The 27,035-nt window shown below is 42.0% G+C and overlaps 1 protein-coding gene across 1 annotated transcript; it reads right to left on the bottom strand.

The window, feature by feature from the left end:
• Positions 1-6,078: 6,078 nt before the first annotated feature.
• LOC140889040 (uncharacterized) lies at positions 6,079-6,531 on the bottom strand. Its single transcript, XM_073296742.1, has one exon. The coding sequence runs from the start codon at positions 6,529-6,531 to the stop codon at positions 6,079-6,081; it is 453 nt and encodes a 150-aa protein (XP_073152843.1).
• Positions 6,532-27,035: the final 20,504 nt, after the last annotated feature.

Below are 27,035 nucleotides of genomic sequence, written 5' to 3'. Positions count from 1 at the left end.
CGTCGCTAGCTCCTCATCCTCCGCAGAAATCTCCAATAGGTTCGTCTCTTGGGAAGCCCAAGAAAGGTACGAACATGCTCGACTCAATCGCAATCCTATTGCTGAGCGTGGAGTATCTTTGGATTGTAATGAATTTGTTGCTTTGGGGATTATTAAGTGAAAATGGACTGTATTTTGCAAAGTGCCCGAACCTTCCATTGTTCCGGTGTTTCGGGAATTTTATGCTAATGCCCCTGCCCGAGATGACTCGAAAGCTTTTGTCCGAGGAAAACTTGTATCGTTTGATGCCGAAACATTGAATAGGTTGTTTGATACTCCTGCTGTGGATGATAGTCAATTTATGAGTTTTAAGGCGAATCCGGACTATTCTTTGATGTTGAGAGAGATGTGTTATGCAGGTGTTCAGTGGCACGATCCCCTCCGGTTAACTAATTTTTCGGAGCGTTTTCTGAAACATGAGCTGGCGTTGTGGTATTCCTTCATTGCCCGACGAATTTTACCCGTGCTCCACACAGTTGACGTGCAGGAAGATAGGGCTATTTTTGTTTATGATATCACGAAGAGGTGGCCGGTTGATGTGGGCACTCTTGTCCACGATTCCATTCTTTATTCGATGCAGACTCCGACGGTGGGCCTCTACTTTCCCACACCATCACAACCCTATGTCGCCAGGCGGGTGTGCAGTTTAGTCCCGATGAGGAGTGTCTCCCGCCTTTCAAGACCGTAGATGAGAAGCTTGCTACTTCCAAGCAAGCGAAGCGCAATTTGGAATTCTATAGCGGTCAGCAGCATGTTGGGAGCTCCTCTAGCAGTCGACCACCGCCTCAGCCCTCTCCTCCTTGTTGCACCACGCAGGACATGGCCGTTGAGAGCTCCGCTTTCGACCACTATGCCATGGATTATTTTTAGGCCACTTCCACTCATCTCCATAATGTGGAAGACATGATGCGCATCATGGCGATGCAGTTGGGACTTGATACATCGGGCTTTAGAGCGGCACCTCATTATCCACCTCCATTTCCATTCTAGTCTACTGTACCACCCCAGTTCGCTCCAGTTGCACCACAGGATCCCTCCATTCCCGAAGAAGAAGAAGACGACTAGTCACCAGGGGAGTCTTTTTGTTTCACTTTTCGTTGTTTCATTTGCATTTTGTTCATGTTGTCGTTGTTTGTATTCTGAAGCATTGAGGGCAATGCTTTGGATAAGTATGGGGGGGTGTTTAGTTGTTTAGTTGTTTAGTTATCGTGTGTTGTGTTCATTCTGTTGCATTCGTTTTGTGTCGTTAGTTGCATCTAGTTGTTTTCATAGCATTTAATTTCTTTGTTGTTTGTTTTATCGATGCGAGTTGAATGAAATATGTTAGCCAATGATGATTGAGTGGAAAAGAGAAATTGTGTTGGAAAATTTTTGCTAAATTTTTGCTTTTGATTGCACATGAAAAGATGTTAGTCAACTCGTGAATAATATTAAGCACACATATTAGATTAGTGTAGTGTAGCGATGTAATTGATGACATTCGTGTCTGTTTGACCATTGCACGACAATAGGTGTTTGTTGATCATGATAGTGCTTTGGATTCTTGATAGTTGTTAGACATTGCATGTATAATCTTGGGCGTACCTATAATTTTTTATTTTTTTTTAAAACTTTTGTTGAAAATTAAGTTAAATCCATCCGGGTTATGAGCAGAGATTGAAATCCTAATCTCTTGTTTTTGACTAAGTATGCGGATCTCATGGGGTTAAAAATTTTGAAAATTTAAAATAACAATTCCATCTGGGCTTGGACAATGATTGAAATCCTAATCATTGCGCCATGGCTAAGTTTGCGGGATAAATGGGATTGATGCTCCATCCGGGCTATAGACGAGGGGATTGAAATTCAAATCCTATCTTAGTTATAGCTAAGTTTGCGGATAATTATTGGGGCTTATTAAAAATACCGGGTGCAAAATCCGGAGGTACGTAATTAATCTCAAGAAAGTACATGTTTTGTTTGGGATTGTTGAGATGACGGAGTACTGGATTGTGACAATTTCACTGATTTGTCATAGGTCGCTAAGTATTCTTAGGACAGTTTCTTTTGAAATTGCATGAAACTAGAATGACATGGCACACACACACGTTTGCGTTCAACTGACAGTGTATTGTGGACGATCAAAAGTTGTTTTAGTTTTTGGAAAATTGAATTAGGGCTCATCTGAGGCTATTTTGAACATGAACATTCATACTTGTATCTTTGCATTTTGTTGTTGCACGTCTTGCTCGAGGGCGAGCAAGGTTTAAGTATGGGGGTGTTGATAAGTGTGTTTAGTATGCATTATTTTATGTCATTTTATATTTATTTTGCATGCATTTATTTTATTTTCGTGAGTTTTATTAGTGTTTTATTTTATGTGCATGCATTATACTCTCCTGGTTGAATTTTGTAGGAAAATAAGCAATTTCTGGGAATTTCTATGCGAACAAGGCGCGCGCGCGAGGCCTACGCCTCGCGCGTGCGCAGAAGGAATCTCCAGAGGCATCCAGGCCAATGCGCGCGCGGGCGAGCTCCTGCCCTGCGCGTGCACAAAAGAATTAACCCAAGAGATTCAGGGAAGCCACGCCCGCGCGAGCTTCTTCCTCGCGCGCGAGGCGTTTAAGGAATCACTGTTTTTATAGGTGCGCGCGCGCGTGTTGGGGAGGCACAAAATCCGAGAATTTTAGTTTTACGAGGATTCCAATTGGCGCGGACTTATAAATAGAAATTTGATGATCTTTTTGCGGACTTTTTGTCTTTTTGAGTACGCGCGAAGGCATACGGCGGCTGCTGAACAAATTCTTCAGATTTTCTTCTACTCTCGTATTTTCTTTAGTTGATGATTTTAGATTTGGTTTTAATTAATTATGTTTATTAGTGAGTAGTAGTTTTTACTCTATCAAGGCCGCGTGATTGGGCCAGACAATTTATGTATAAAACTTGATTTGTTTATTTGAGATTTTCAGACTTGATTTTAGTTTATTGATCGTTGAATTTATATTTGTCTTGTAAATTTCCTGTCCAGTTATTTGCTTGCATGTTAATTGATTCCAATTCAACAGAGGTGGTTTTGATTTTGATCGCTTCAATAATCAACATAGTGTAAAACTGACTGGAAATAGAATTCAGTTTCATTATGCGGTTTAGGTGTTTACTGAATTTTCACAGTTATTCATGCATTCGAATTTGATTAGAATTACGAAAGATTGTTTCATCAGTATTTGAATAGGTTTGATTGTTCTAGAAATAGTTATTCGAACAAATTAGGAAAATTCCCGTGAATAAAAATCAAGTCTGATATCTTAGATCGACTGCTTGTTACATGAATTGTCTGGTACCTACGTGAGTTCTTGATCGAACTTTTCCCAAATTTGATTTAAATTCAATATTTTCCTGCTACGTTTTACTTAATTTAATTTCAATTGCAATTTTTAATTATTAGTTAAAATCTGAAATCGCTATTTTTGATTAGTCTAGATTAAGTAAAAATAAATATATTCTGGTAGTAATAATTATACAGTCCCTGTAGGTTCGATATTCGAATTTTGTTCACTATCTATAATTTGACCTGGTACGCTTGCCATTTGATTTTTAATCATGCCGATTTAGCCGGTCAATTAGCTGTAGGTTTATACCCATAGGATTATTTGTAATTCAATTGGGTTCTATATTGATTTAATTAACTGGTTGTATTCTGCCGGTCTGTTTCTATTTAAGTCTTCCGCATCGATTTATTTAATGCATGCTTAATTATGATCTTAACTCTGATTAGTTAGTAGATCCGGGTCGGGTCGCTACAATAAGAACCCTACTACAGGATATTATACGGGTACAAGCTCAAGACGATCATTCATGAAGCATAATAACATGTCATAATATATGCAGATAAAATCATGTCACAAATGATTCCATATAAATCATGCAACCCATAATACATGTCATGGTATCTCGAACAGTACTTTCGTACCTTAGATACTAGGCAAGCTATACCAGCTCTGATGTCCAAGCCTATATAGTCAGCACTACAATGCAAAATACTCATTCATCATAATCTTGTTCTAAAAGCCTTAACTAAGATATTTCATACTCCCTAACTATTTATAGGATCTCGAGTATACCTCCATCCGTCGTCAGCCTTTTGTTGTCGAATGACCCAGAAATTGGGCACAACTCTGGTACGACTTCTGGAAGCCTCGCCAAAGCCCTGTCCCTTGCCAAAGATGGATTGAAACACCTAAATTATACCAAAAACCGAGAGAGAAAGAAGGAATTGGCACTTGAAAATGGGCTCCTGGATGCCCCTTTTATAGGACACGATCAAAACCTCTGATCCCTGCGATTGGAGCTTCCGATCAGCACCAAGCACCACGTATCATGCTTCCTTGACATGTGTGGCCAGCAGATCGGAGCTTCCGAACTGAGATCGGAACTTACGATCTCCACCGATGACATCATCCTAAAAACATCACTATTTTTACACTTGTATGGAAACGATCAGAGCTTCCGAACCACGACCAGAGCTTTCGATCTCACCTGCTTCTCAACGCAACATAGCTTCTAAACTCAATATAGTTCGGACACTCCAAACAATGGTTCGTTGCTTTCGAACTGTCCTTAAACTCGAGACTCTCCAGGATATTTCGAACGTTCTGGATCCATTTTTCAACTATATTAATCCAATATAAATTTCCTTAATCATGTTTTTAACCTTTTAAATCTTTTAATCTTGTAAAATGGAACTAGGCTACTACATTCTCCTTCAATTAAGATATTTTCGTCCTCGAAATACATCTTAAGTATGCAAATTGAACACTGATCAAAATATTCTTTATTGTCATATAGCATTTTACAAGATACATCAAGAAAATACAATCAGAATAATTCAAGATGCTCTAAACGCATGCGGTTCTCTAGTTCTCACGTGGCATTCTCTGTGGCTCAGTCCTGCCATTGAACTAAAACAAGAGGAATGATCATGTTACGCAACACCTTGTCCTTATGACCCATGATACACAATGAACTCTCCACATATGTCAAATATTTATCCAACTGAACCTCAGACGGCTGCATAATGTGGGACTCATCAGCCACATACCGTCGCAACAACGATACATGGAACAAATCGTGGATACTAGACAAATACGGTGGTAAAGCCAGTCTGTAAACCAAATCTCCAACACTTTCCAAAATCTCAAATGGACCAATAAACCTTGGAGGAGCTTTCCTTTGAGATCAAATCTCAAAATCATGCGAAAAGGTGAAACTCTCAGGAATACTTTCTCTCCCACATCAAACTGAAAAGTTCTACTCTTGGTATTCGCATAACTGGCCCGACGATCCTGTGCAGTTCTGATACGCTTCTTGATCTGGTCAACTATACATGCAGCCTTTTGAACCAATTCTGGTACTTAAACTTGTCACTTCCCCACTTCTTCCCAGAACAGTGGTGTACGACATCTTCGACCATACAAAGCCTCAAATGGTGCCATACTAATACTGCGATGATAACTGTTTTTATGCGAATTCAAGCAATGGAAATTGATCTTGCCAAGATGGACCAAAATCCATAGCACAAGCTCGCAATATATCCTCAAGAGTACGGATAGTGCACTCTGACTGACAGCCAGTCTCTGGGTGATAAGAAGTACTCAAACTAAGTGTAGTGCCCAATGTACACTGGAAACTCCCCCAAAATCTAGAAGTAAACCCGGGATCTCTATCACTGACAATACTCACAGGTACTCCATGGAATCTTACAATATCCAGAATGTACAAGCGAGCCATCTGATCGAAAGTATAATCTCGATTATAAGGAATGAAGTGTGCTGACTTGGTGAGTTGATCCACCACAACCCAGATAAAATTACAATTCCTCGAGGATACTGGCAAATGGGTCACAAAGTTCATCGTGATCAACTCCCATTTCTACTCAAGAATAGGCAAACTTTGAAGCAATCCTCCAGGTCGTTGATGTTCTGCCTTAACTTGTTGACACACTAGGAATTTGGACACATACTGGTACACACTCCATTTCATTCCTTTCCACCAAAATCGAGTTCACAAATCCTTGTATATCTTATTGCTTCCTGGATGAATACTTAACTTGGTGAGATGTGCTTGAGATAGAATCTCATTTCTCAGAGTATCATCCTCAGGTACTACAATACACCTAGATAAACGCAAGAAACCATGATCCTGATAGTGAAATCCAGATGTACTATCATCTCTAGCTAATCGAGCCAATCGCTGAGTCTTCGGGTCGGATATATAAGCATCTTGAATATGAGAATACAAGGCTGGCTCAGATAAAATTGCAAAAATCTGAATACTCCTCATACCTTTATTATGCTTAAAGGTATATCCCGAAGAGAAACATTCCTGAATCACACTGGAAACATGACAAGTCTGAAGTGCAGATACTCGCACTTTACAACTCAGAGCATCTCCAGTGAGATTAACAACTCCTGGATGATATTTAATCTCACAGTCGTAATCTTTCAGCAAGTCCATCCAACGTCGTTGTCTCATGTTAAACTTAGTCTAAGTAAACAAATACTTGAGACACTTATTGTAGTGACCCAACCCGGATCCACTAACTGATCAGAGTTACGATAAAAGCGCATGCAATTAAAACTTAAAGTGTAAAGAACAGATAATTAAAATACAACAAATCCAATCGGCAGAATACAACCGATGATATCATAAGTGTATAAGTACTGTTATACAACCAAATCGAAGGTTTAGGATAAACAAATCCCTACCCTCTACAACCTCGCACTCTCCAAAGCTCAATCCTGCTGAGAGCCGCCTGGACCGTCCAGCCTCAAACCTGCCCCGCCACAAGGTACACCATGATACCCAAACACAGAGGCGTGAGCGACAACGCTCAATACGAAAGCAATGATATAAATACAAATATGCGCATATAGATGATTTAAAACTCAAGTTTAAACACTCGCTCATGGTGCCGGGAATATACAGTACCGGCTAGAGAGCGACTCCGTGAGGTACTCGTATACTCCATATCAGGGCTGAGCCAACCCCATCCTGACCCGAATCCAAAACAGGATACAAGTCCCATCTGGAAATTGTCATACCTGACTCGAGTCCAAAATGAGATCATAGTTCCCTATGGAGACTGTCAATGACTCACATCTCTCCGGATGTAGTCAGACGTAAAATCATGTATGTGCTAAGATTGTAAAACATGCTAAAACATGATAAAGCATATAGTACATACTCATACAACATACATGCAAATATATCATGCCAGCTATCTCGGTCAATACTTACGTACCTCTAACACTGCTGGTCAAACCTAGCTCCGCTGGTCTAGACTCCAAGCTTACTAGTCCAGTCTACTTGCTACTACAATGCAAATATCCATGCATCAACAATAAAGCTCTAAAATCCTTAACTAATCTAATGCATACTCCTAAATATTTTTAGGATGCCAAAGCTATACCTGCGTCCGTCGTTAGCCCTTTGCTGTAGATAGCCTCAAAACTAGGCCATAGCTCCGCGACGACGTCTAGATCACTAAGCCACTTTCGGATTTCCCGTAGGATACCTAGATATCCCTAGATCTGAGTTAGAAGGTTTAGGAATTTAGAGAGAAAAGAGGAAATGAGCGAGTCACAAATGAACCTCGACTCCTCTATTTATAGACGGCGTTCGGGCCGTTCGAACTCGGCTTCGGGCCCTCCGAACTGGTTCGGATCCTCCGATCATGACTTTGGATCGTCCGAACACAATCGGACCATCCGATCCTTACTTCGGGTCCTCCGAAGTCCCATCAGTGATGTCATCCATGACATCACCTTGCCGACGTAGTTGATAACGTAAGCCCTAACCCTGTTCGGGTCCTCCGATTCCACCGACGGAGCCTCTGATCCTCTTCGGATCCTCCGAACTCCTCTTCGGATCGTCCGAACTCCTCGGGCCTCCGATCCTGACTCCGGTCACGTTCGGGTCCTCCGAACACCATTTCAGAGCGTCCGAACTTCCCGAGCCATGCCCACCATTTTTGAGTATCGTGGATCTATTTTCGGGTTCCGTTAATTCATTAGGAATTTCTTTAATCATGTTTTATTAAATATAAACATGATCACTTGATTAATTACCTATTAATCATTACTTTTGGATATGGGTTACTACATTCTCCCCCACTTAAGAAATTTCGTCCTCGAAATTAAAGTCAGAGGAAAAGTACAGGATTCAACACGAATATCCCTTTTTACAATTGAACAAGTACAAACTCGGTACAAAGAAGTACAAAATCTCAAAATAACTCGGGGTGCTCGGCTAACATCCGACTCTCCAACTCCCAAGTAGCTTCCTGTGTACCTCTGCGCTGCCACTGTACCATCACCAACGGTATACGCTTGTTATGAAGTACCTTGTCCTTCCTGTCAAGAATCCGCAGGGGTTTCTCCACATACGATAGATCCCGATCTACCTTTACCTCGGTTGGATGCAAAATATGCGACTCGTCCGCCACATACTGCCTCAACAAGGACACGTGGAACACATTGTGGATCTCCAAAAGATTGGGTGGCAAGGCCAGACGATAAGCAACATCCCCAACCTTCTCGAGAATCTCGAAAGGACCAATAAATCTAGGTGTCAGCTTACCCTTGCGACCAAACCTCATCACCTTCCGGAAAGGTGACACACGATAGAAAACTTGCTCTCCCACCTCGAAGTGTAACGGCCTCCGATGAGTGTTCGCATAGCTAGCCTGTCGATCCTGGGCTGCCTTAATCCTGCGTCGGATCAACTCCACTGCACTAATCATTTGCTGAATCATCTGAGTACCCTCAATCTGACGCTCGCCAACCTCATCCCAAAACAAAGGTGTACGACAACGACGTCCATAAAGAGCCTCAAATGGTGCCATGCCAATGCTGCGATGGAAACTATTTTTATAAGCGAACTCCACCAAGGGTAAATGATCATGCCACGCTGGACCAAAATCCATCACCGCCGTGCGAAGCATATCCTCTAAAGTGCGAATAGTACGCTCCGACTGTCCGTCCGTCTCTGGATGATAAGCCGTACTCAAGCTCAAGGAAGTACCAAGGGCTCATTGAAAACTACCCCAAAATCTCGAGGTGAATCTCGGATCTCTATTGATGAAAATGCTCAACGGAATCCCGTGCAATCGAACAATCTCCCTCACATACAATTGTGCCATCCTATCAAAGGTGTAATCGCGGTTATAGGAAAGAAAATGCGCTGACTTCGACAACCGATCCACGACAACCCAAATAGCATCATAATTTCTGGAAGACATAGGCAAGTGGGTGAAAAAGTCCATCGTCACGTGCTCCCACTTCCATTCAGGAATCTCTAAGCTGTGAAGTAACCCTCCGGGTTGTCTAAACTCTTCCTTGACCTGCTGACACACAAGACATCGGGATACAAACTGATAAATGCTGCGCTTCATCCTTTTCCACCAAAATCGAGTGCGAAGATCCTTATACATCTTCATGCTGCCTGGATGTACAGAGAATCGACTGTGGTGAGCTTGCGATAAGATCTCATCCCTCAAAGTAGAGTCCTCGGGTACCACAACTCGACCAGAAAGACACAACAGACCGTCTCCCTGCAAATGGAAACCGGAAGTATTACTACCCTCAGCCAAACGGGCCAACTTCTGAGTCTTTAGATCAGAATTTTGAGTTTCCCAGATTCGTCGATACAACGCTGGCTCTGCAAGCACAGAAGAAACACGAATCCCTTCCTGTTCTTTCTTATGACGGAATGTGAATCCCAAAGAACAACACTCCTCCACTGCCTTCGAAATTGAACTAGTACGAAGGGAACTAATATAGATCTTGCGACTAAGCGCGTCAGCAACAGGATTAGAAGAACCTGGATGGTACTTGATCTCACATTCGTAATCCTTCAACAGATCCATCCAACGACGCTGCCGCATGTTCAACTCTACCTGAGTGAACAGATACTTCAAACTCTTATGATCGGTGAAGATCTCAAATCGTTCTCCGTACAAATAGTGTCGCCATATCTTAAGAGCAAAGACAATGGCTGCTAGCTCCAAATCGTGTACGGAATAGTTCTCCTCGTGAGTCTTCAACTGTCTGGAAGCATAAAAGATCACGTGGCCATTCTGGGTCAACACACACCCCAAACCATGGAGAGAAGCATCAGTGAAGACTACAAAACTACCTGATCCAGACGGTAAAGCATGAACTGGAGCTGTCGTCAGACGACGTCTCAACTCACGAAAACTGTCTTCACAAGCATCAGACCAAACGAAAAAAACGACTTTCTTCGTCAACTGAGTCAAAGGCTTAGCTATCTAAGAGAAATTCTCCACAAAACGACGCTAGTATCCTGCTAAACCCAGGAAAATACGAATCTAAGAAGCTGTAGTCGGACGTGACCAACTCAAAATAGCCTCTGTCTTGATAGTATCAACAGATATGCCCTCCTGAGAAATGACATGACCAAGGAACAGATATGCTCATCCATGCTGCGAGAATACACCAAAATGTCATCGATTAACACCACCACGAACTTATCCAGAAAGTCGCGGAAAACTCTGTTCATCAGATCCATAAAAATAGCTGGAGCATTCGTCAAACCAAACGGCATCACTAGAAACTCATAGTGTCCATACCACGTACGAAATGCTTTCTTAGGAACATCCTCTTGTCGAACTCGCAACTGATGATACCCAGACCGAAGATCAATCTTCGAATAGACAAAAGTACCCTGCAACTGATCAAAGAGATCATCTATCCGCGGAAGAGGATACTTATTCTTCACTGTCACTTGATTCAACTGACGGTAGTCAATACACAACCGCATCGAACCATCCTTCTTCTTGACAAACAGTACTGGGGCTCCCCATGGCGAAACACTAGGTCGAATATAACCCTTATCAAGAAGATCTTGCAATTGCTTCTGCAGCTCTTTCATTTTTAATGGTGCCAATCGGTAAGGAGTTTTGGAAATTGGTGCAGTCCCTGGCACTAACTCAATGTCAAACTCAATCTCCCTAACTGGTGGCAAACCTGGAATCTCCTCCGGAAACACATCTGGAAAGTCACGAACCACTGGTATCTCTCGGATATCTGGCTCTCCTAAGGATGCGTCAATGGCGTAGATAAGGTAGCCTTCCCCGCCAGACTCTAAAGCACGCCGGGTCTTCAGAGCTGAAACCACTGGCATCGGGGGTCGCGCTCCCTCACCATAGAAATACCATGACTCGTCATCCTCTGGAAGAAACTGAACAAACCTCTGATAGCAATCCACTATCGCTCGGTAGGTAGTCAATAGATCTATCCCAATGATGCAATCGAAATCCTCCATTGCTAGAATCATCAGGTTAGCACTAAGCTGATGTCCCTCGAAATCCAAAAAACAACCCACAACTAGACGCTTGGCTAAAACCTCGCTCCCCATAGGAGTAGAAACCACTAGCAACACGTCTAAAGGAATAAACGACAATCTATACTTCTTAGCAAAACGTGCTGAGACAAAATCATGTGATGCACCGGTATCAATCAAAACATATGCAGGAAAACCACATAAACTACAGATACCTGCAATCATCCGATCACTGTTAGCCTCTGCCTGCTCCTGGTTAAGCGCAAAGACCTGACCCTAGGTACGTGGCCTCAAAGAAGAATGACCCCGAGAAGGAGTCTAAGTAGGTTGTCTCTGAGACTCCTGCGGCTGCTGGCGTTGCTGCGAATACTGCTGCTGAAAAGGTGGCTGCTGGTACTGTGGTGGCTGAACAGATGCCTGAGAACCTTTGGAACCACTCACTGCCCCAATCAGCATAAGACAATCTCTCTTCATGTGACCCTCCTGGCCACACTGGAAACATGCAGTGGTTGATCGACCACATTTTCCTGGAGGATTCCTGCGTCTGTACTGACTACATCGGTTCGGTCTTTGTTTTTGATTGGTTCACGAGGCATCGGATCGAATTGTTCGAGTCCGAAAATTTTAAAATTGATTTTTGGATAAATTTGAATTTTTGGAAAATTTTAATATTTTATCCTTAAATTGAATTTTGAAATCAATTATTTTTGGTACAATTGATGATAAGATTTGATCTTATGTATATATTAAGTAAAATATGATTTTATTTAATAAAAGGTAAAATATGATTTTATATGTAAAATATGATTTTATATATAAAATATGATTTTATCCTGTTTAAATTTAAATTGCCATATGCATGATATCCAATAAATTAATTTTGAATTAAATGTTATTGGATAAGGATGATCGATTGCCATGACCAATTTTGTAGGTGTATGTTAGGAATTTACATTTGTTTTATTGTTGTTGGTTTTATTAATGGGCCTGGTTTATGGCCCAATATGAATGTCATATGTAATAAAAGTGGGCTTGGTTTATGGCCCGTTCCCACCCCTAAAATGTATCCCCTACTTGTCATTGCTATTTATTGTAAATACATTAGATTTAGTGGGAGATCAAGATTTGAAGATGGTGGGCCCAGCAGACAATAAAGATGAAGAAATGTAAATTGGAAGCTAATGTAATAGGATTGCATTGCATACTGCATATTACCTAGGATTGGACTAAGACTCGTGATTGGCAACCACGAGTCAATTAGAAATGGAATCGATCATCCTATATATATATATATGATATTATGATTGTATGCATGTTTTAGACATAATTGTATGAATCCGGCAAGCATACAATAAATTGAAAAATGATGAGACAAATTTTCATAATTAAAAATCCCTCATTTTAAATATGATTTAAAATTGATATCAAGATAAATAAAGGAAATTTAAATTTGTTTAAATGTTCCTACCTTCCATCAACGGTCAATGTATGTGATGCTACCCGCGGATACGGTCCGGCTCATATTATTGGGGGGCCCGTCCGTCGGAAAGCTGTACATTGGATCGACACATGTTGTAAGTTGGGTGGAACTCCCATGGGATCGGCTCATATTATTGGGGGATCCACATGGCGACCGTCCATCACAACTTAATATTGATGGGTCATCTTGACATGTCACTTTAAACAGCGTCATATTATTGGGCCCTTATTGGACATGAGGTAAATACATGGGGGTTGCTTTGGAAGCAATTGGGCTCTACCTTTTGAGAATTATGGTTGGCTGATATTATTCGGGACCATAAGTTTGTCAATTGGACTCCATGTTCTCACTAAGGAAAAAAGTTTCCCGCTTTCACTAGAGGGTAGTGAAATTGTTAAAATAGTGGGAGTGAGATTCATAAAATTAAATTCGCCTATTTTATGTCTTAGTAAATTGCTTAAACAATCATTGATATATGTCTGTTTTCCTTTTCAGTATTTCATACAATGAATTCGCGTAATCCATTATTCTCGATCCTCGAACAAAACAAGTTAACTGGCGCAAACTATACGGAATGGTTCCGGAAGTTGAAGATTGTCTTGACTTCGGAGAAGATGCTCTACGTGTTAGAGAAATCACCTCCGAAGGAAGCACCAGCTGACGTAAGTCCGGAGGAATTGGCCAAACTTGATGCATGGTGGGACCATGACATCAAGACCAAATGCTATATGCAAGCCTCGATGTCTGATGAACTCCAGAGGCGATTTGAGGACACCGTGAATGCTGCTGACATTCACGCTCAACTCAAGGAACTTTTTGGGGCTCAATCGAGGGCTGAAAGGTTTGCTACTGTTAAGGAGCTAATGACGTGTCGCATGCGTGAAGGGACTTCGGTCCGTGATCATGGGGTACGAGTGATTTGGCTCATACAAAAGTTAGCGACCCTTGATTTGGTGTTGGAGCATGAACTCAACGTGGATTTACTGCTTCTGTCTCTTCCTTCTTCGTTTGACGGATTTGTGGTAAATTTTAATATGAACAAGATAGAGGCCACCCTTGAAGAGATGGTCAATATGCTTGTGACATATGAATCCACACTTAAGAAGGATAAGCCAGCTTTCTTGGTGGGCTCCTCATCTTCTGCTAAGAAGGGGCCAAGTATGAAGGGCAAGAAACGTTCTGCCCCACCCAAGAAAGTCGAGCCCGAGAAGAAGCACAAGACAAAGGCTTCAAACAATGGAAAATCCAAGGATGTTTGCCATTACTGCAAGAAGCCCGGTCATTGGAAGCGCAACTGCAAGGAATATCTAGAGCAGTTGGGAACTGCAAAGGGTATGTTCTATATTGAAATAAACATTTCACTTAATACTACTTCTTGGGTATTGGATACCGGATGTGGATCTCACATTTGCAATGATTTGCAGGTGATGACAAGAAGTCGCAGGCTTAGAATGGGTGAGACCCAGCTGAGGCTCGGGAATGGTTCCAGAGTTGAAGCTACAGCCATTGGAGATGTTTGTTTAATTTTGCAGAACGGTTTTAAGTTATTTTTAAGAGATGTTTTATTTGTTCCGGATTTAATTAAAAACATTATTTCTGTTTCTATGCTAGATAGAGATGGTTATTCTTGCAATTTTGTGAATGGGATTTGCAATATTTACAAGAATGAATGTTTGATTGGAAATGGACAACTTGAAAATGATCTATACAACTTAAAACTGAAAGACGTTCCAATAAATTATATTGATAAACAGGCAACAACAAACAAAAGGAAAATCGATAGTCAAAACCCGGCAAACCTTTGGCACGCTAGACTAGGTCATATTTCCTCAAGGAGGATGAACAAGCTAGTGGGAGAGGGCATGTTTGATATGTCTGATATTAACTCTCTACCTACTTGTGAATCCTGCCTAAAAGGGAAAATGACTAAATCTCCTTTTAAGGGGAAGCCTGAGCGTAGTCAAAATCTGTTGGATTTGATCCATACAGATGTTTGTGGACCATTTAGAGTTGGGACTCAATATGGCCACACCTACTTCATTACCTTTACTGACGATTATTCAAGGTATGGGTATTTATATTTAATGAAATATAAGTCTGAAGCATTTGAAAAGTTCAAAGAATTCAAGGCTGAAGTAGAAAACAAGCTAGGTAAAAGTATTAAAGAACTTCGATCGGATCGAGGTGGAGAATACTTAAGTACCGAGTTTTTGGACTATCTAAAAGAGAATGGGATTCTCTCTCAGTGGACTCCTCCTATGACACCACAGCTGAATGGTGTATCGGAGCGTCATAATCGAACTTTGTTGGACATGGTTCGATCCATGATGAGCTTCACTGAGCTTCCACCTTCGTTTTGGGGCTATGCGCTTGAAACGGCGGTATTGTTGTTGAACAACGTCCACACTAAAGCAGTGGACAAAACACCATACGAGTTATGGAATGGCAAAGCTCCTAAGTATTCGTACTTGAGGATTTGGGGATGTCCAGCTTACGTGAAGCGGACAGTGGGAGATAAGTTGGATAGTCGATCCAGCTTATGTTATTTTGTAGGGTATCCGAAGAATTCAATCGGATATTATTTCTATTATCCTGATGAAACAAAGGTGTTTGTTTCTAGGAATGCCACCTTCTTGGAGAAGGAGTTCTTATTGGATAAGAAAGGCGAGATGATGGAACTTGAAGAAGTTCGAGAAGAACCCGAAATACAAAATAACGATCCTACGCCTCAGGAACCATTACTGGACACGCCTGTACCTAGAAGATCCGAGAGGACTTCTAGACCTCCTATTCGATATGGTCTTCTTCTTGAAGGGGATCAAGATGAACCCGACATTGGATGTGATCTAAGAAACTTCAAGGAAGCAATTTCTGATGCGGATTCAAATTTATGGCTTGAAGCTATGCAGTCGGAAATTGATTCGATGCATACAAATCAAGTTTGGTCTTTAGTAGATCCTCCCGATGGAATTGTTCCAATAGGGTGTAAATGGATCTACAAGAGAAAGATTGGGCCTGATGGTAAGGTATTGACCTACAAGGCGCGATTAGTGGCGAAAGGTTATACTCAAAGACAAGGAGTTGACTATGATGAAACCTTTTCACCAGTTGCGATGTTCAAGTCCATAAGAATCCTTATTGCTATAGCTGCATGGTATGACTATGAGATATGGCAAATTGATGTGAAGACTGCTTTTCTTAATGGAGACATTAAGGAAGAAATCTATATGAAGCAGCCTGAGGGGTTCACATCCATGGGAAGCGAGCATAAGGTATGCAAGCTTCAGAGATCAATTTATGGTCTAAAACAAGCATCAAGAAGTTGGAACCAGAAATTTGATGAAACAATAAAAGATTTTGGTTTCATCAAGAACCCGGAGGAACCATGCGTGTACAAGAAAGTAGTTAAGGATGCTGTGACATTCTTAGTACTTTATGTTGATGACATCCTACTCATTGGGAATGATGTAGGGATGTTGCAGTCAACAAAGATATGGTTATCAGGTAGATTCTCGATGAAGGATTTGGGTGAGGCATCCTACATTCTTGGGATACAGATCTATAGAGATAGATCTAAGAGAATGATAGGACTCACTCAATCAACCTACATCGACACCATATTGAAACGGTTTTCAATGGATGGGTCCAAGAGAGGACATCTACCCATGTGTCATGGAGTTTCTTTATCCAAGTCTATGTGTCCCAAGACTGATGCAGAGATAGAGAATATGACACATGTACCATATGCGTCAGCTATAGGTAGTATCATGTATGGGATGATATCTACCAGACCGGATGTAGCATTTTATCTGAGTGTCACGAGCAGATATCAGGCTAATCCTGGTGAAATGCATTGGAAAGCCGTGAAGGACATTCTTAAGTACTTACGAAGGACTAAGAATATGTTCATGGTATATGGAGGACGAGAACTGAAATTGGAAGGCTATACCGACTCTAGCTTCCAAAGTGACGTGGATGACTCGAAGTCAACCTCTGGATTTGTGTTCATGCTCAATGGCGGTGCTGTCTCTTGGAAGAGTTCCAAGCAGGACACCACAGCGGATTCCACCACTGAGGCTGAATACATTGCAGCATCAGCTGCTGCTAAAGAGGCCGTTTGGATGAGGAAGTTCGTCCAAGAGTTGGGCGTCATTCCTGAATTTGTTGGTCCAGTCCCGGTGTACTGTGACAACACGGGTGCCGTTGCTCAAGCAAAGGAACCAAGGTCTCATCAAAGATCCAAACACGTACTGAGGAAATACCACATCATCCGGGAGATTGTGGAAAGAGGAGACATCACTGTCGAACGAGTGGCCTCTGCAGACAATATCGCTGATCCGCTTACTAAGCCCTTGCCAGGACCATTGTTTGACAAACATCGCGAAGCAATGGGTCTACGTAGTATGACTAGTTGGCTATAGGGCAAGTGGGAGATTGAAAGAGTGGGTGCCCAGTGAGCCAACTTGTGGCTATGGGCTTTGATGACTCTATGTACAAACGATCTTTTGTTTAATATAATTTACACTTTTATTAATGGCAATGACTTTATCTTTCTTCATATTGTTATATTGTGATATACTATTGTTGTTTTGATAAAGACCTTGAATATACTATAGTGTATGTAAGATGTGGTAGAACATGGGGATGTCTATCATGAAATACATCTTATAGTCACTGTATATTCTAAACTGTTCCTAGTCGATTGAGCCGTCCGATAATAAGGATAAGGATCGCTCGAGTTTGAGACTAGCATTTGCGATGCGGAGTACCACGTTTCATTGGTAGGGAACATGGAGATGTTCGAAGCATGCAAATGGATATTCATAGGATGAATAATCGAACTACCCTATCCGGACTTTCCAAGTGGTTATCACTTATCGAGTGGATAAAGTCCGCGGTTTTGGTTGTACACCATTAGTCCTTACTACTTGAAACATCATGGAGACTCTATATGCTAGTACTGTGCTTTGACTCGTTTACCGACTCTATGGGGGTCATCAGGTGTCGGGATTGGGTACAGTTACAACACATATAAGAGTCGATGCATTGTTGTCAAGGATTCACCACATACTTGCGAGTGTGGATATCCTATGCGATCTGAGGAGATATTAGTGTGACGAATCTCTGGCCAGAGTACTTGATGTGATTTAAGAAATGGTTTCTTAGTAGCACATGCGATGTCACTAATTTGATCTTCAAGATGTATTGCATAGTTATCGAATCTTGAGCGACTCTCGATATACCAATGGTTGTTGATTCGATCGGGATATATGGATGAAGGGACCGTACTGTACGCTAACCAAAATCTACTGGTTCTTGTAGGCACTATCAGTGATACCTAGGGAATCATGGGGCGATGTTGCTAGGCGCTTTACCATGATTCGTTGGGCAAGTCGGAAATCGTTGTTCCGAGTCACAAGGAGTTGTGAGCCCACGGCTAGCTGTATCCCTGAACCATTGAGGGTCACACAGTGTAATGGAGTTTTAATCCCCGTTGAGATAGTTAAATTTAAAGAGTTAAATTTAATGAATAAAGAAGTTGGACTTCTTAAATAAGAGTAAGGGAGTAGGATTTCCTAAAATGACATAGGGATGTACATTTTTGGAAACCACTGAATTCTGATTCAGGAAAATTTATCTTGACTTTAAAATGTGCAGAAATGGTTTCTGTGCACTTTGGTAAAATCGGTTTATCAATCGGAGTCACGATGAATTTTATATTAATTTCTGAACATGCGGGCTTTGCTTGTCGGGCCTCAACTTATGACTAATGGGCCCTAAGGTGTTAGTGGCCTGCATTATAAATAAGTTATTGCAGTACAGAAATCACAACACAACAGGTCATAATTTGAGACAGGTTTTTCGGAAACCCTAGCCTCCTCTCTCTCAAAGTGGCCGTACACCCTCCCTCACTCTACCTGAGATTTTCCGGTCTGTGATTTTGAATTGCAGTCTGGAATAGCGAATCAAATTCGTTTATTCTCTTCGTAGAAAACTTCTGATAGATTTTCTAGTGCAATCTATCAGAGGGATTAAACCTCTATTCGTGGACCTGATTGAAGGAAAGCTTGTTCATCAGTTCCAGGGAGATACAAGAAGCGCAGAGAAATCTGTGTGGTGTCCAATAATCTCGCTTCGAGATTGAAGGTAAAATTTAATAATAGTTATTTAATTTTACACACACTTATAATTTAATCGTTAAACGGTTGATACCCACACTATGGAATTGTTCCATAATAAAATTTTTAAACTTCCGCTGCACCGGGTATCAATCGTGATTGATCTGAGAGCCGCGTTTTCCAACACGGAACTCCTGGAAGCACTGCTCCATCCTCTCAAGCCAATCCTCCGCCTCTTCAGCTGTCTCACCTCCCGTCAAAGGCTTCGGGCTAACCTCCTTGAATCTGCGCATGCTCACTCGCTTGCGCTCCTCAGGCTGTCCTTGACGACGTTTACGATCATTCGGATCACCCCAATGACCGTCGCCTCCGCTATCGTGGCTCTCATCGTAATCTGCCATCTGTTACATAAGAATAGATAATTACTTAATCCGCTTTACGATATTCTTAGTGCAATGCGCTCTGATACCAAAAATGTAGTGACCCAACCCGGATCCACTAACTGATCAGAGTTACGATAAAAGAACATGCAATTAAAACGTAAAGATTAAAGAGCGGATAATTAAAATACAACAAATCCAATCGGCAGAATACAACCGACGATATCACAAGTGTATAAGTACTGTTATACAACCAAATCAAAGGTTTAGGGTAAACAAATCCCTACCCTCTACAACCTCGCACTCTCCAAAGCTCAATCCTGCTTAGAGCCGCCTGGACCGTCCAGCCTCAAACCTGCCCCGCCACAAGGTACACCACGATACCCAAACACAGAGGCGTGAGCGACAACGCTCAATACGAAAGCTATGATATAAATACAAATATGCGCATACAGATGATTTAAAACTCAAGTGTAAACACTCGCTCATGGCACCGGGAATATACAGTACCGTCTAGAGAGCAACTCCGCGGGGTACTCATATACTCCATATATCAGGGCTGAGCCAACCCCATCCTGACCCGAATCCAAAACAGGATACAAGTCCCATCTGGAAACTGTCATACCTGACTCGAGTCCAAAATGAGATCATAGTTCCCTATGGAGACTATCAATGACTCACATCTCTCCGGATGCAGTCACACGTAAAATCATGTATGTGCTAAGATGGTAAAACATGCTAAAACATGATAAAGCATATAGCACATACTCATGCAACATACATGCAAATATATCATGTCGGCTATCTCGGTCAGTACTTACGTACCTCTAACACTGCTGGTCTAGACTCCAAGCCTACTAGTCCAGTCTACTTGCTACTACAATGCAAATATCCATGCATCAACAATAAAGCTCTAAAAGCCTTAACTAAGCTAATGCATACTCCTAAATATTTTTAGGATGCCAAAGCTATACCTGCATCCGTCGTTAGCCCTTTGCTGTAGATAGCCTCAAAACTAGGCCATAGCTCCGCGACGACATCTAGATCACTAAGCCACTTCCGGATTTCCCATAGGATGCCTAGATCTCCCTAGATCTGAGTTAGAAGACTTAGGAATTGAGAGAGAAGAGAGGAAATGAGCGAGTTACAAATGAACCTCGGCTCCTCTATTTATAGACAGCGTTCGGGCCGTCCAAACTTGGCTTCGGGCCCTCCGAACTGGTTCGGATCCTCCGATCATGACTTCGGATCGTCTGAACACAATCGGACCGTCCGATCCTTACTTTGGGTCCTCCGAAGTCCCATCAGTGATGTCATCCATGATGTCACCTTGCTGACGTAGTTGATGACGTAAGCCCTAACCCTGTTTGGGTCCTCCGATTCCACCGACGGAGCCTCCGATCCTCTTCGGATCCTCCGAACTCCTCTTCGGATCGTCCGAACTCCTCGGGCCTCCGATCCTGACTCCGGTCATGTTCGGGTCCTCCGAACACCAGTTCGGAGCGTCCGAACTTCCCGAGCCATGCCCACCATTTTCGAGTATCCTGGATCTATTTTCGGGCTCCGTTAATCCATTTGGAATTTCTTTAATCATGTTTTATTAAATTTAAACATGATCACTTTATTAATTACCTATTAATCATTACTTTTGGATACGGGTTACTACACTTATGATTTGTGAAGATTTCAAATCTCTTTCCATATAGATAATGATGTCAGATCTTCAATGCAAAGATAATAGCTGCTAACTCCAAATCATGCACTGGATAACTGTTCTCGTGAACTTTCAGCTTTCTAGAAGTGTATGTAATAATATACCATTTTGAGTCAGAACACAACATATCCCTTGCAAAGAAGAATCAGTATACACCACATACGCTCCAGATCCATATGGTAATGCCAAAACAGGCGCAGAAGTCAACCGTCGACGAATTTCACAGAATTTCTCTTCACATTATGAGGACCATTCAAAAGCTATGCCCTTGCGAGTAAGTTGCGTCAGGGGTCAAGCTAGCTACCAAAAATTCACGATGAAATGATGATAATAACATGAAAGACCATAAAACTACAAATCTCAGCCACTGTAACGCCCCGTTTTTATCTTAAATGAGTTTATTTGAGTTAATCGGAGATTGCAGAGTTCATGAGCCGACTTGATTTTGATCAGGGTCCTTTTTGCAAATTTTGGAAATTTCAGGGACTAAAGTGCAAATTTGGAGTTTAATATATTATCTACACTTAGATTTGTAATTAAATCACTTCTCCTCCTCCACACAACCGAGCTCCACCATTGAAGACGCCTCCAACTTCTTCCAAGCTTTCTGATTTCAGTCCGAGCTCGATCCGGCCGTTGGAATTTATTTCTGAAGGCAGATTAGTGATCACTGCAGTGAGAGCTCTGTTATATCGTAAGTTCTTCTTCGATCCGATACATTCTAGTTTTTGGATGTTGTTAGAATCGTTTGAGATTCGATATGTTGTTCTCTACAGAGTTCTGATCGTTTATTATCTGTCGGTTTTGAAATAGAGCGACGTTCGGATTTGTTATGATTTTTGGAAGCCATTTTCGAAAATCATGGTTTTGAGATTTGTTGGGTTTGTCTTGTTGTTGTTATATTAGCATTGAATTGAGTTGTTATCAGTATTGAACTGCTGTCTGCGTTGTCGGTTTGTTCAGTTATAGCCGTTATGCCGTCGGTTTGAGTTTTGGGGATTTCGAACCGTTTTGAGTTATGAACTTGGATTGTGAGTTGAGCGTGGTTATTGATCAATCATCTCTTGTATCTGAACAGATTCGTTTGGAGTTGTCGAGCCCTGAGTTAGCAGCTGTTTGATCGTTTCAGAGATTTGAACGAAGAACGGTATAAAGAGTTTTCCTTGAACCGTTGCCTTGTTGTTGTTAGATTGTGTAGTTGTTTATACAATCTCTTTTGTAGCTTATCCAGAGTTGGAGCTACTGCATTGCAAGGTAAAAGCAGTCATCGTAGCGGGATAGCATACTCGGGACTGTTGGTTCTCGAGTTTCCCTTTTTAAATCACATATTGCATTGATACTTGTTCTAGCACGTGGAACTTGTAATTGTTGATTGATTGAGTTTTTGTTATGTGGCTTATGTTTATGTTTCTGTTATGCATTCATCTTTAGCCTACTTTGATTTCAGCGGGCAGAACCGCCCTTTTTGTTAGACGTTTGGGAACTATGATTGAGTGGCCTAGGTTGTAGTATTTCGCCTAGTGCTAGCATACTCATTATGGTTGCTCAAAGTCTAGAGGAGTGGGATACGTGGCACCACCTCGATTGGGAGAGTCGGTGAGTCGTTACGTGATCTCATCCTCGGGATCCCAAAAGCAGAGCAATACTCCCGTGTTTATCAGAATCGATATCCTGGTTTTAAAGACATGCATATCATTAACTTCGACTTGAATATGTGGTTTGATAGCATGTTGTATATTCATTACTTGATATGTTGCTTTTACTGGGATTATCATTCTCACCGGTTATCCGGCTGTTGCTTTGTTTTGTATGTGTACTTGGCAACAGGTGGGGCAGGAACAAGTCAGAAGAGGCATGGTTAGCTTCGAGGGCAAGTAGTAGAAGTGAGACTCGGTTTAGAAGTCGAATTAGCATGTTTATCTAGTTTAAGATTGAAGCATGTTAGAACTCGAACTTGATATGTTTTGTTATTCGAATTAGTTTGTATTCGGATTGTAATCTGAAATCGAAGTATGTTGTTGATGTATCGATTTAGACTTCTGGTTGTTTTTTAGGCCTTTTGAAAGCATGACTTGTTATGGCATGTTTCCCTACACCCTGTTATTGCATTTGTATTTGAAGGCATGTCGGACCAAGCGCGGAATTTTTTTCTTTTTTTTTTTTCTTTCTGCAGCCTGAGCATTTCTGCCCAGGCCTTCCGCGCGTGGGCGAGGCGTTCCTCGCGCGCGCGCGAGGCCTCTGTTGGGCCTCTGAATCATTTGCCCGCGCGCGCGCGAGCTTGGTACCTCGCGCGGGCGCGAGCCTTTAAAAAAAAAAAAAAAAACTTTTGAATTGTTTTAGTCTTGGATTCTTGTTCGCTTACTTGTTGTTTAATCCGAGATTAGTGGTTTAGAATCGAGGTCTCACATTAAGTGGTATCAGAGCGTTAAGATTCTTGGTCGAACTAGAGTGAGCGGGGTAGATCGAGTCTGTGTGTAATGACTCATCGCATGTGTTTGAATTATTTAATTGTGTACTTAATTCCATGCGAGCATGCTTTATTGTTTGAGCATTATTTGAATTACATGGTTGTGTGATTTAAATTAATAAAGCATGATCTACTTGAGATATAACTGTTTCTGTTCTCGACTGGTATTCGGTATTCCAAGCGGTTGTAAGGGCACTGATGGTAGCGATTGAGATATCTCGTGTGCTAACCTTTGATTAGAAATGGGTCCTCGTCGAGTGATAAACAGAAACACACCACCAGTTATCCCTGCGACTGAGCAAGCTAGCACTGAGGTTGATCAGTTGGATGCTTCAGCAACTCCTATGGAAACCTTGCTGAAGAGGTTTCAGTCGTTCAATCCGCCATTGTTGATGGGTTCAGAAAATCCAGTTGACTGTGAGAGTTGGTTGGATGATATGGATCAGTTTTTTGATTCCATTGACTACACAGATGACCGCCGAATCAGGTTAGTAATTCATCAGCTGCGTGGTGGTGCTAAGAGCTGGTGGATCATGACAAAGAAAGCAATTGAGAGTAGAGGTACAGAGGTTACTTGGACTCTTTTTAAATCTGAGTTTTATAAGCGGTTTTTCCCTATCTCGTATCGTAAGGATAAGGGAGCAGAGTTTGCAAATCTGAGACAAGGGAATCTGAACATTGAAGAGTACGTGGCTAAGTTCGATAGTCTGTTGCGTTTTGCACCGCTAATTGCCGGAGATGAAGAAGCTAAGGCAGATCAGTTCATCAACGGGTTGAACCCCGATGTCTTCACGTTGGTTAACACCAACAGGCCTAGCAAATTTGCGGATGCCATGAATTACGCAAAGGGAGCAGAAGCAGGCTTGTGGAGGCAAAGAGGTAATCAGGGGGCACCTCAGCAGCAGAGGCAGTATCAGAACCAACCATCTCAGTACCAAAATCAGCCACCTCAACATCAGAACCAGCAGCAGAGGTATGAAGGTGGAAACAGTGGGGGAAACAGAAAGGATCAGTACAAGGCAAGAGGTAAACAGTTCAAGAGACAGGGGAACAGTTCGTCCAGTTCCAGTGGTTCGAAGCAATTCGGTTCAGGACCGAGTTCTGGGTCATCATCCTTGTACTGCAGCAAGTGTGGAGGAATACACTCACCGGATCAGTGTGTGGGAGTCTTCGGCAATTGTAACACATGTCAGCAACCGGGACACTTCTCTAAAGTGTTCCCTCAACGTAATAGAGATAGAGCTCAGAGTGGGAGTTCTTCTAGACCTGCAGCTCAGCCGGAGAGGCAGTCGTCTGCAGTGCACTCTTTCCAACCCCAGCAACAGCAGAACAGACAGGGAGGTAGCTCTAGTGCAAATCAGCCTCCGAGACAGCAAGCACGAGTCTTTGCATTGACAGAGGATCAGGCTCAGGCAGCACCTGACGATGTCATAGCAGGTAACTGTTCGATTTTCGATCATTCTGCTCATGTCTTGATAGATACAGGTGCTTCCCATTCCTTTATCTCTGAGAAATATGTGTTATTGCATGCTTTGCCAACTGAATTGTTGCCTACAGTAGTAGCTGTTACTTCACCTTTGGGTGGAGGAATTGTTTCTGTCCAACTAGTTAGGAACTGTGAATTTTGTTTCGAGGGGAATTTGTTAGAATTCGACTGTATTGTGCTTGGGTTGTCAGATTTTGATTGTATTGTCGGTATAGATGCTTTGACCAAGTACAGGGCAACAGTTGATTGTTTTCTGAAAGTTGTCAGGTTCAGACCTGAAATGGCAGACGAGTGGAAATTCTTTGGTAAGGGTTCTCGATCTAGAATTCCTTTGATTTCAGTGTTATCTATGACTCGTTTGTTACAGAGAGGTGCAGAAAGATTTTTGGTTTATGCGGTTGATGTACTGAAATCTAGCCCAGCTTTGGTTGACTTACCAGTGGTTAGAGATTTTGCTGATGTGTTTTCGGAAGATGTTCCTGGATTGCCACCCATTCGAGAGGTTGAATTCAGCATTGACTTAGTGCCAAGTACTCAACCTATTTCAAAAGCTCCTTATCGTATGGCACTTGTTGAATTGAGAGCGTTGAAGGAGCAGCTTGAGGATTTGATTGCCAAGGGATACATCAGACCTAGTGTATCGCCTTGGGGTGCTCCTGTTCTATTCGTTCGGAAGAAATATGGTTCTATGCGGCTCTGTATCGACTACCGCCAATTGAATCAGGCTACAGTTAAGAACAGATATCCTTTACCCCGAATAGATGACTTGTTTGATCAACTGCAGGGTTCTTCTGTCTACTCTAAGATTGATCTGAGGTCAGGCTACCATCAGCTGAGAGTGCGAGAGGAAGATGTTCCTAAGACCGCATTCAGAACGAGGTATGGTCACTTTGAGTTTATAGTCATGCCGTTCGGTTTGACTAACGCTCCAGCTATTTTTATGGGTTTGATGAACCGTATCTTTCAGCGTTATTTAGATGAGTTCTTCATTATCTTCATCGATGATATTCTTATCTACTCGAAGAACCGTACTGACCATGCAGAGCACTTGAGAATCGTCTTGCAGATTTTACGAGTTGAGCAGTTGTTTGCCAAGCTATCGAAATGCGAATTCTGGTTAGATCGAGTTGTCTTTCTCGGTCATATTATTTTTGAAGATGGGATTTCTGTCGATCCCAGCAAAATCGAAGCGGTTATGAATTGGCCTAGACCGACATCAGTACCTGAGATCCGAAGCTTCATGGGTTTAGCTGGTTATTACCGTCGTTTCATCGAGGGTTTCTCGTCTATTGCCAAGCCTATTACCCAGCTGACTCAGAAGAATGCGCCTTTTGTCTGGACTTCAGATTGTGAGGCTAGCTTTGTTGATCTGAAGAGGAGACTGACCAGTGCTCCAATTCTTTCTATTCCGAAGGGTACTGGAGGTTTCACAGTGTATTGTGATGCTTCTAACCGAGGTTTGGGTTGTGTTCTTATGCAGCATGAGCATGTGATAGCGTATGCATCGAGGCAGCTGAAACCGCACGAGACTCGTTATCCTGTTCATGATCTTGAACTTGCAGCGATTGTTTTTGCTTTGAAGATCTGGCGTCACTATCTTTATGGTGAGTCTTTCGAGATCTTTTCTGATCATAAGAGTCTTAAGTACTTGTTTTCACAGGCAGAGCTGAATATGAGACAGAGAAGATGGTTAGATCTGTTGAAGGATTTCGACTGTGAGATCAAGTATTATACAGGGAAGTCGAATGCAGTTGCAGATGTCTTGAGCCGAAAGCTTTGTTCTCTATCTCTTTCACCTATCGGTGTTTCTCAGTTGGTCGATGATTGTTGCACTTCTGGTTTGGAGTTTGAAACAGATAGGGAGACTATCAGAGTGTTTGCTATTCAAGCCGAGCCGGAGTTGTTTGTTGCAATCAGAGAAGCACAGAAGTCTGAGCCGAGCATTCAGGTTTCGGTAGAGAAAGTCAGAACTGAGCATCAGTCAGAATTCCAGGTTAGAGATGACATTTT

The sequence above is a fragment of the Henckelia pumila genome, chromosome 3 (genome assembly GCF_033568475.1).
Source record: "Henckelia pumila isolate YLH828 chromosome 3, ASM3356847v2, whole genome shotgun sequence".
Classification (NCBI taxonomy): domain Eukaryota; kingdom Viridiplantae; phylum Streptophyta; class Magnoliopsida; order Lamiales; family Gesneriaceae; genus Henckelia; species Henckelia pumila.
The sequence above is the reverse complement of the archived record's forward strand: the minus strand, read 5'-3'. Positions and strand labels throughout refer to the sequence as shown.

Coding starts and splice junctions, on each gene's coding strand:
- LOC140889040 (XM_073296742.1), bottom strand. CDS start 6,531: ATGGACTTGCTGAAAGATTACGACTGTGAGATTAAATATCATCCAGGA.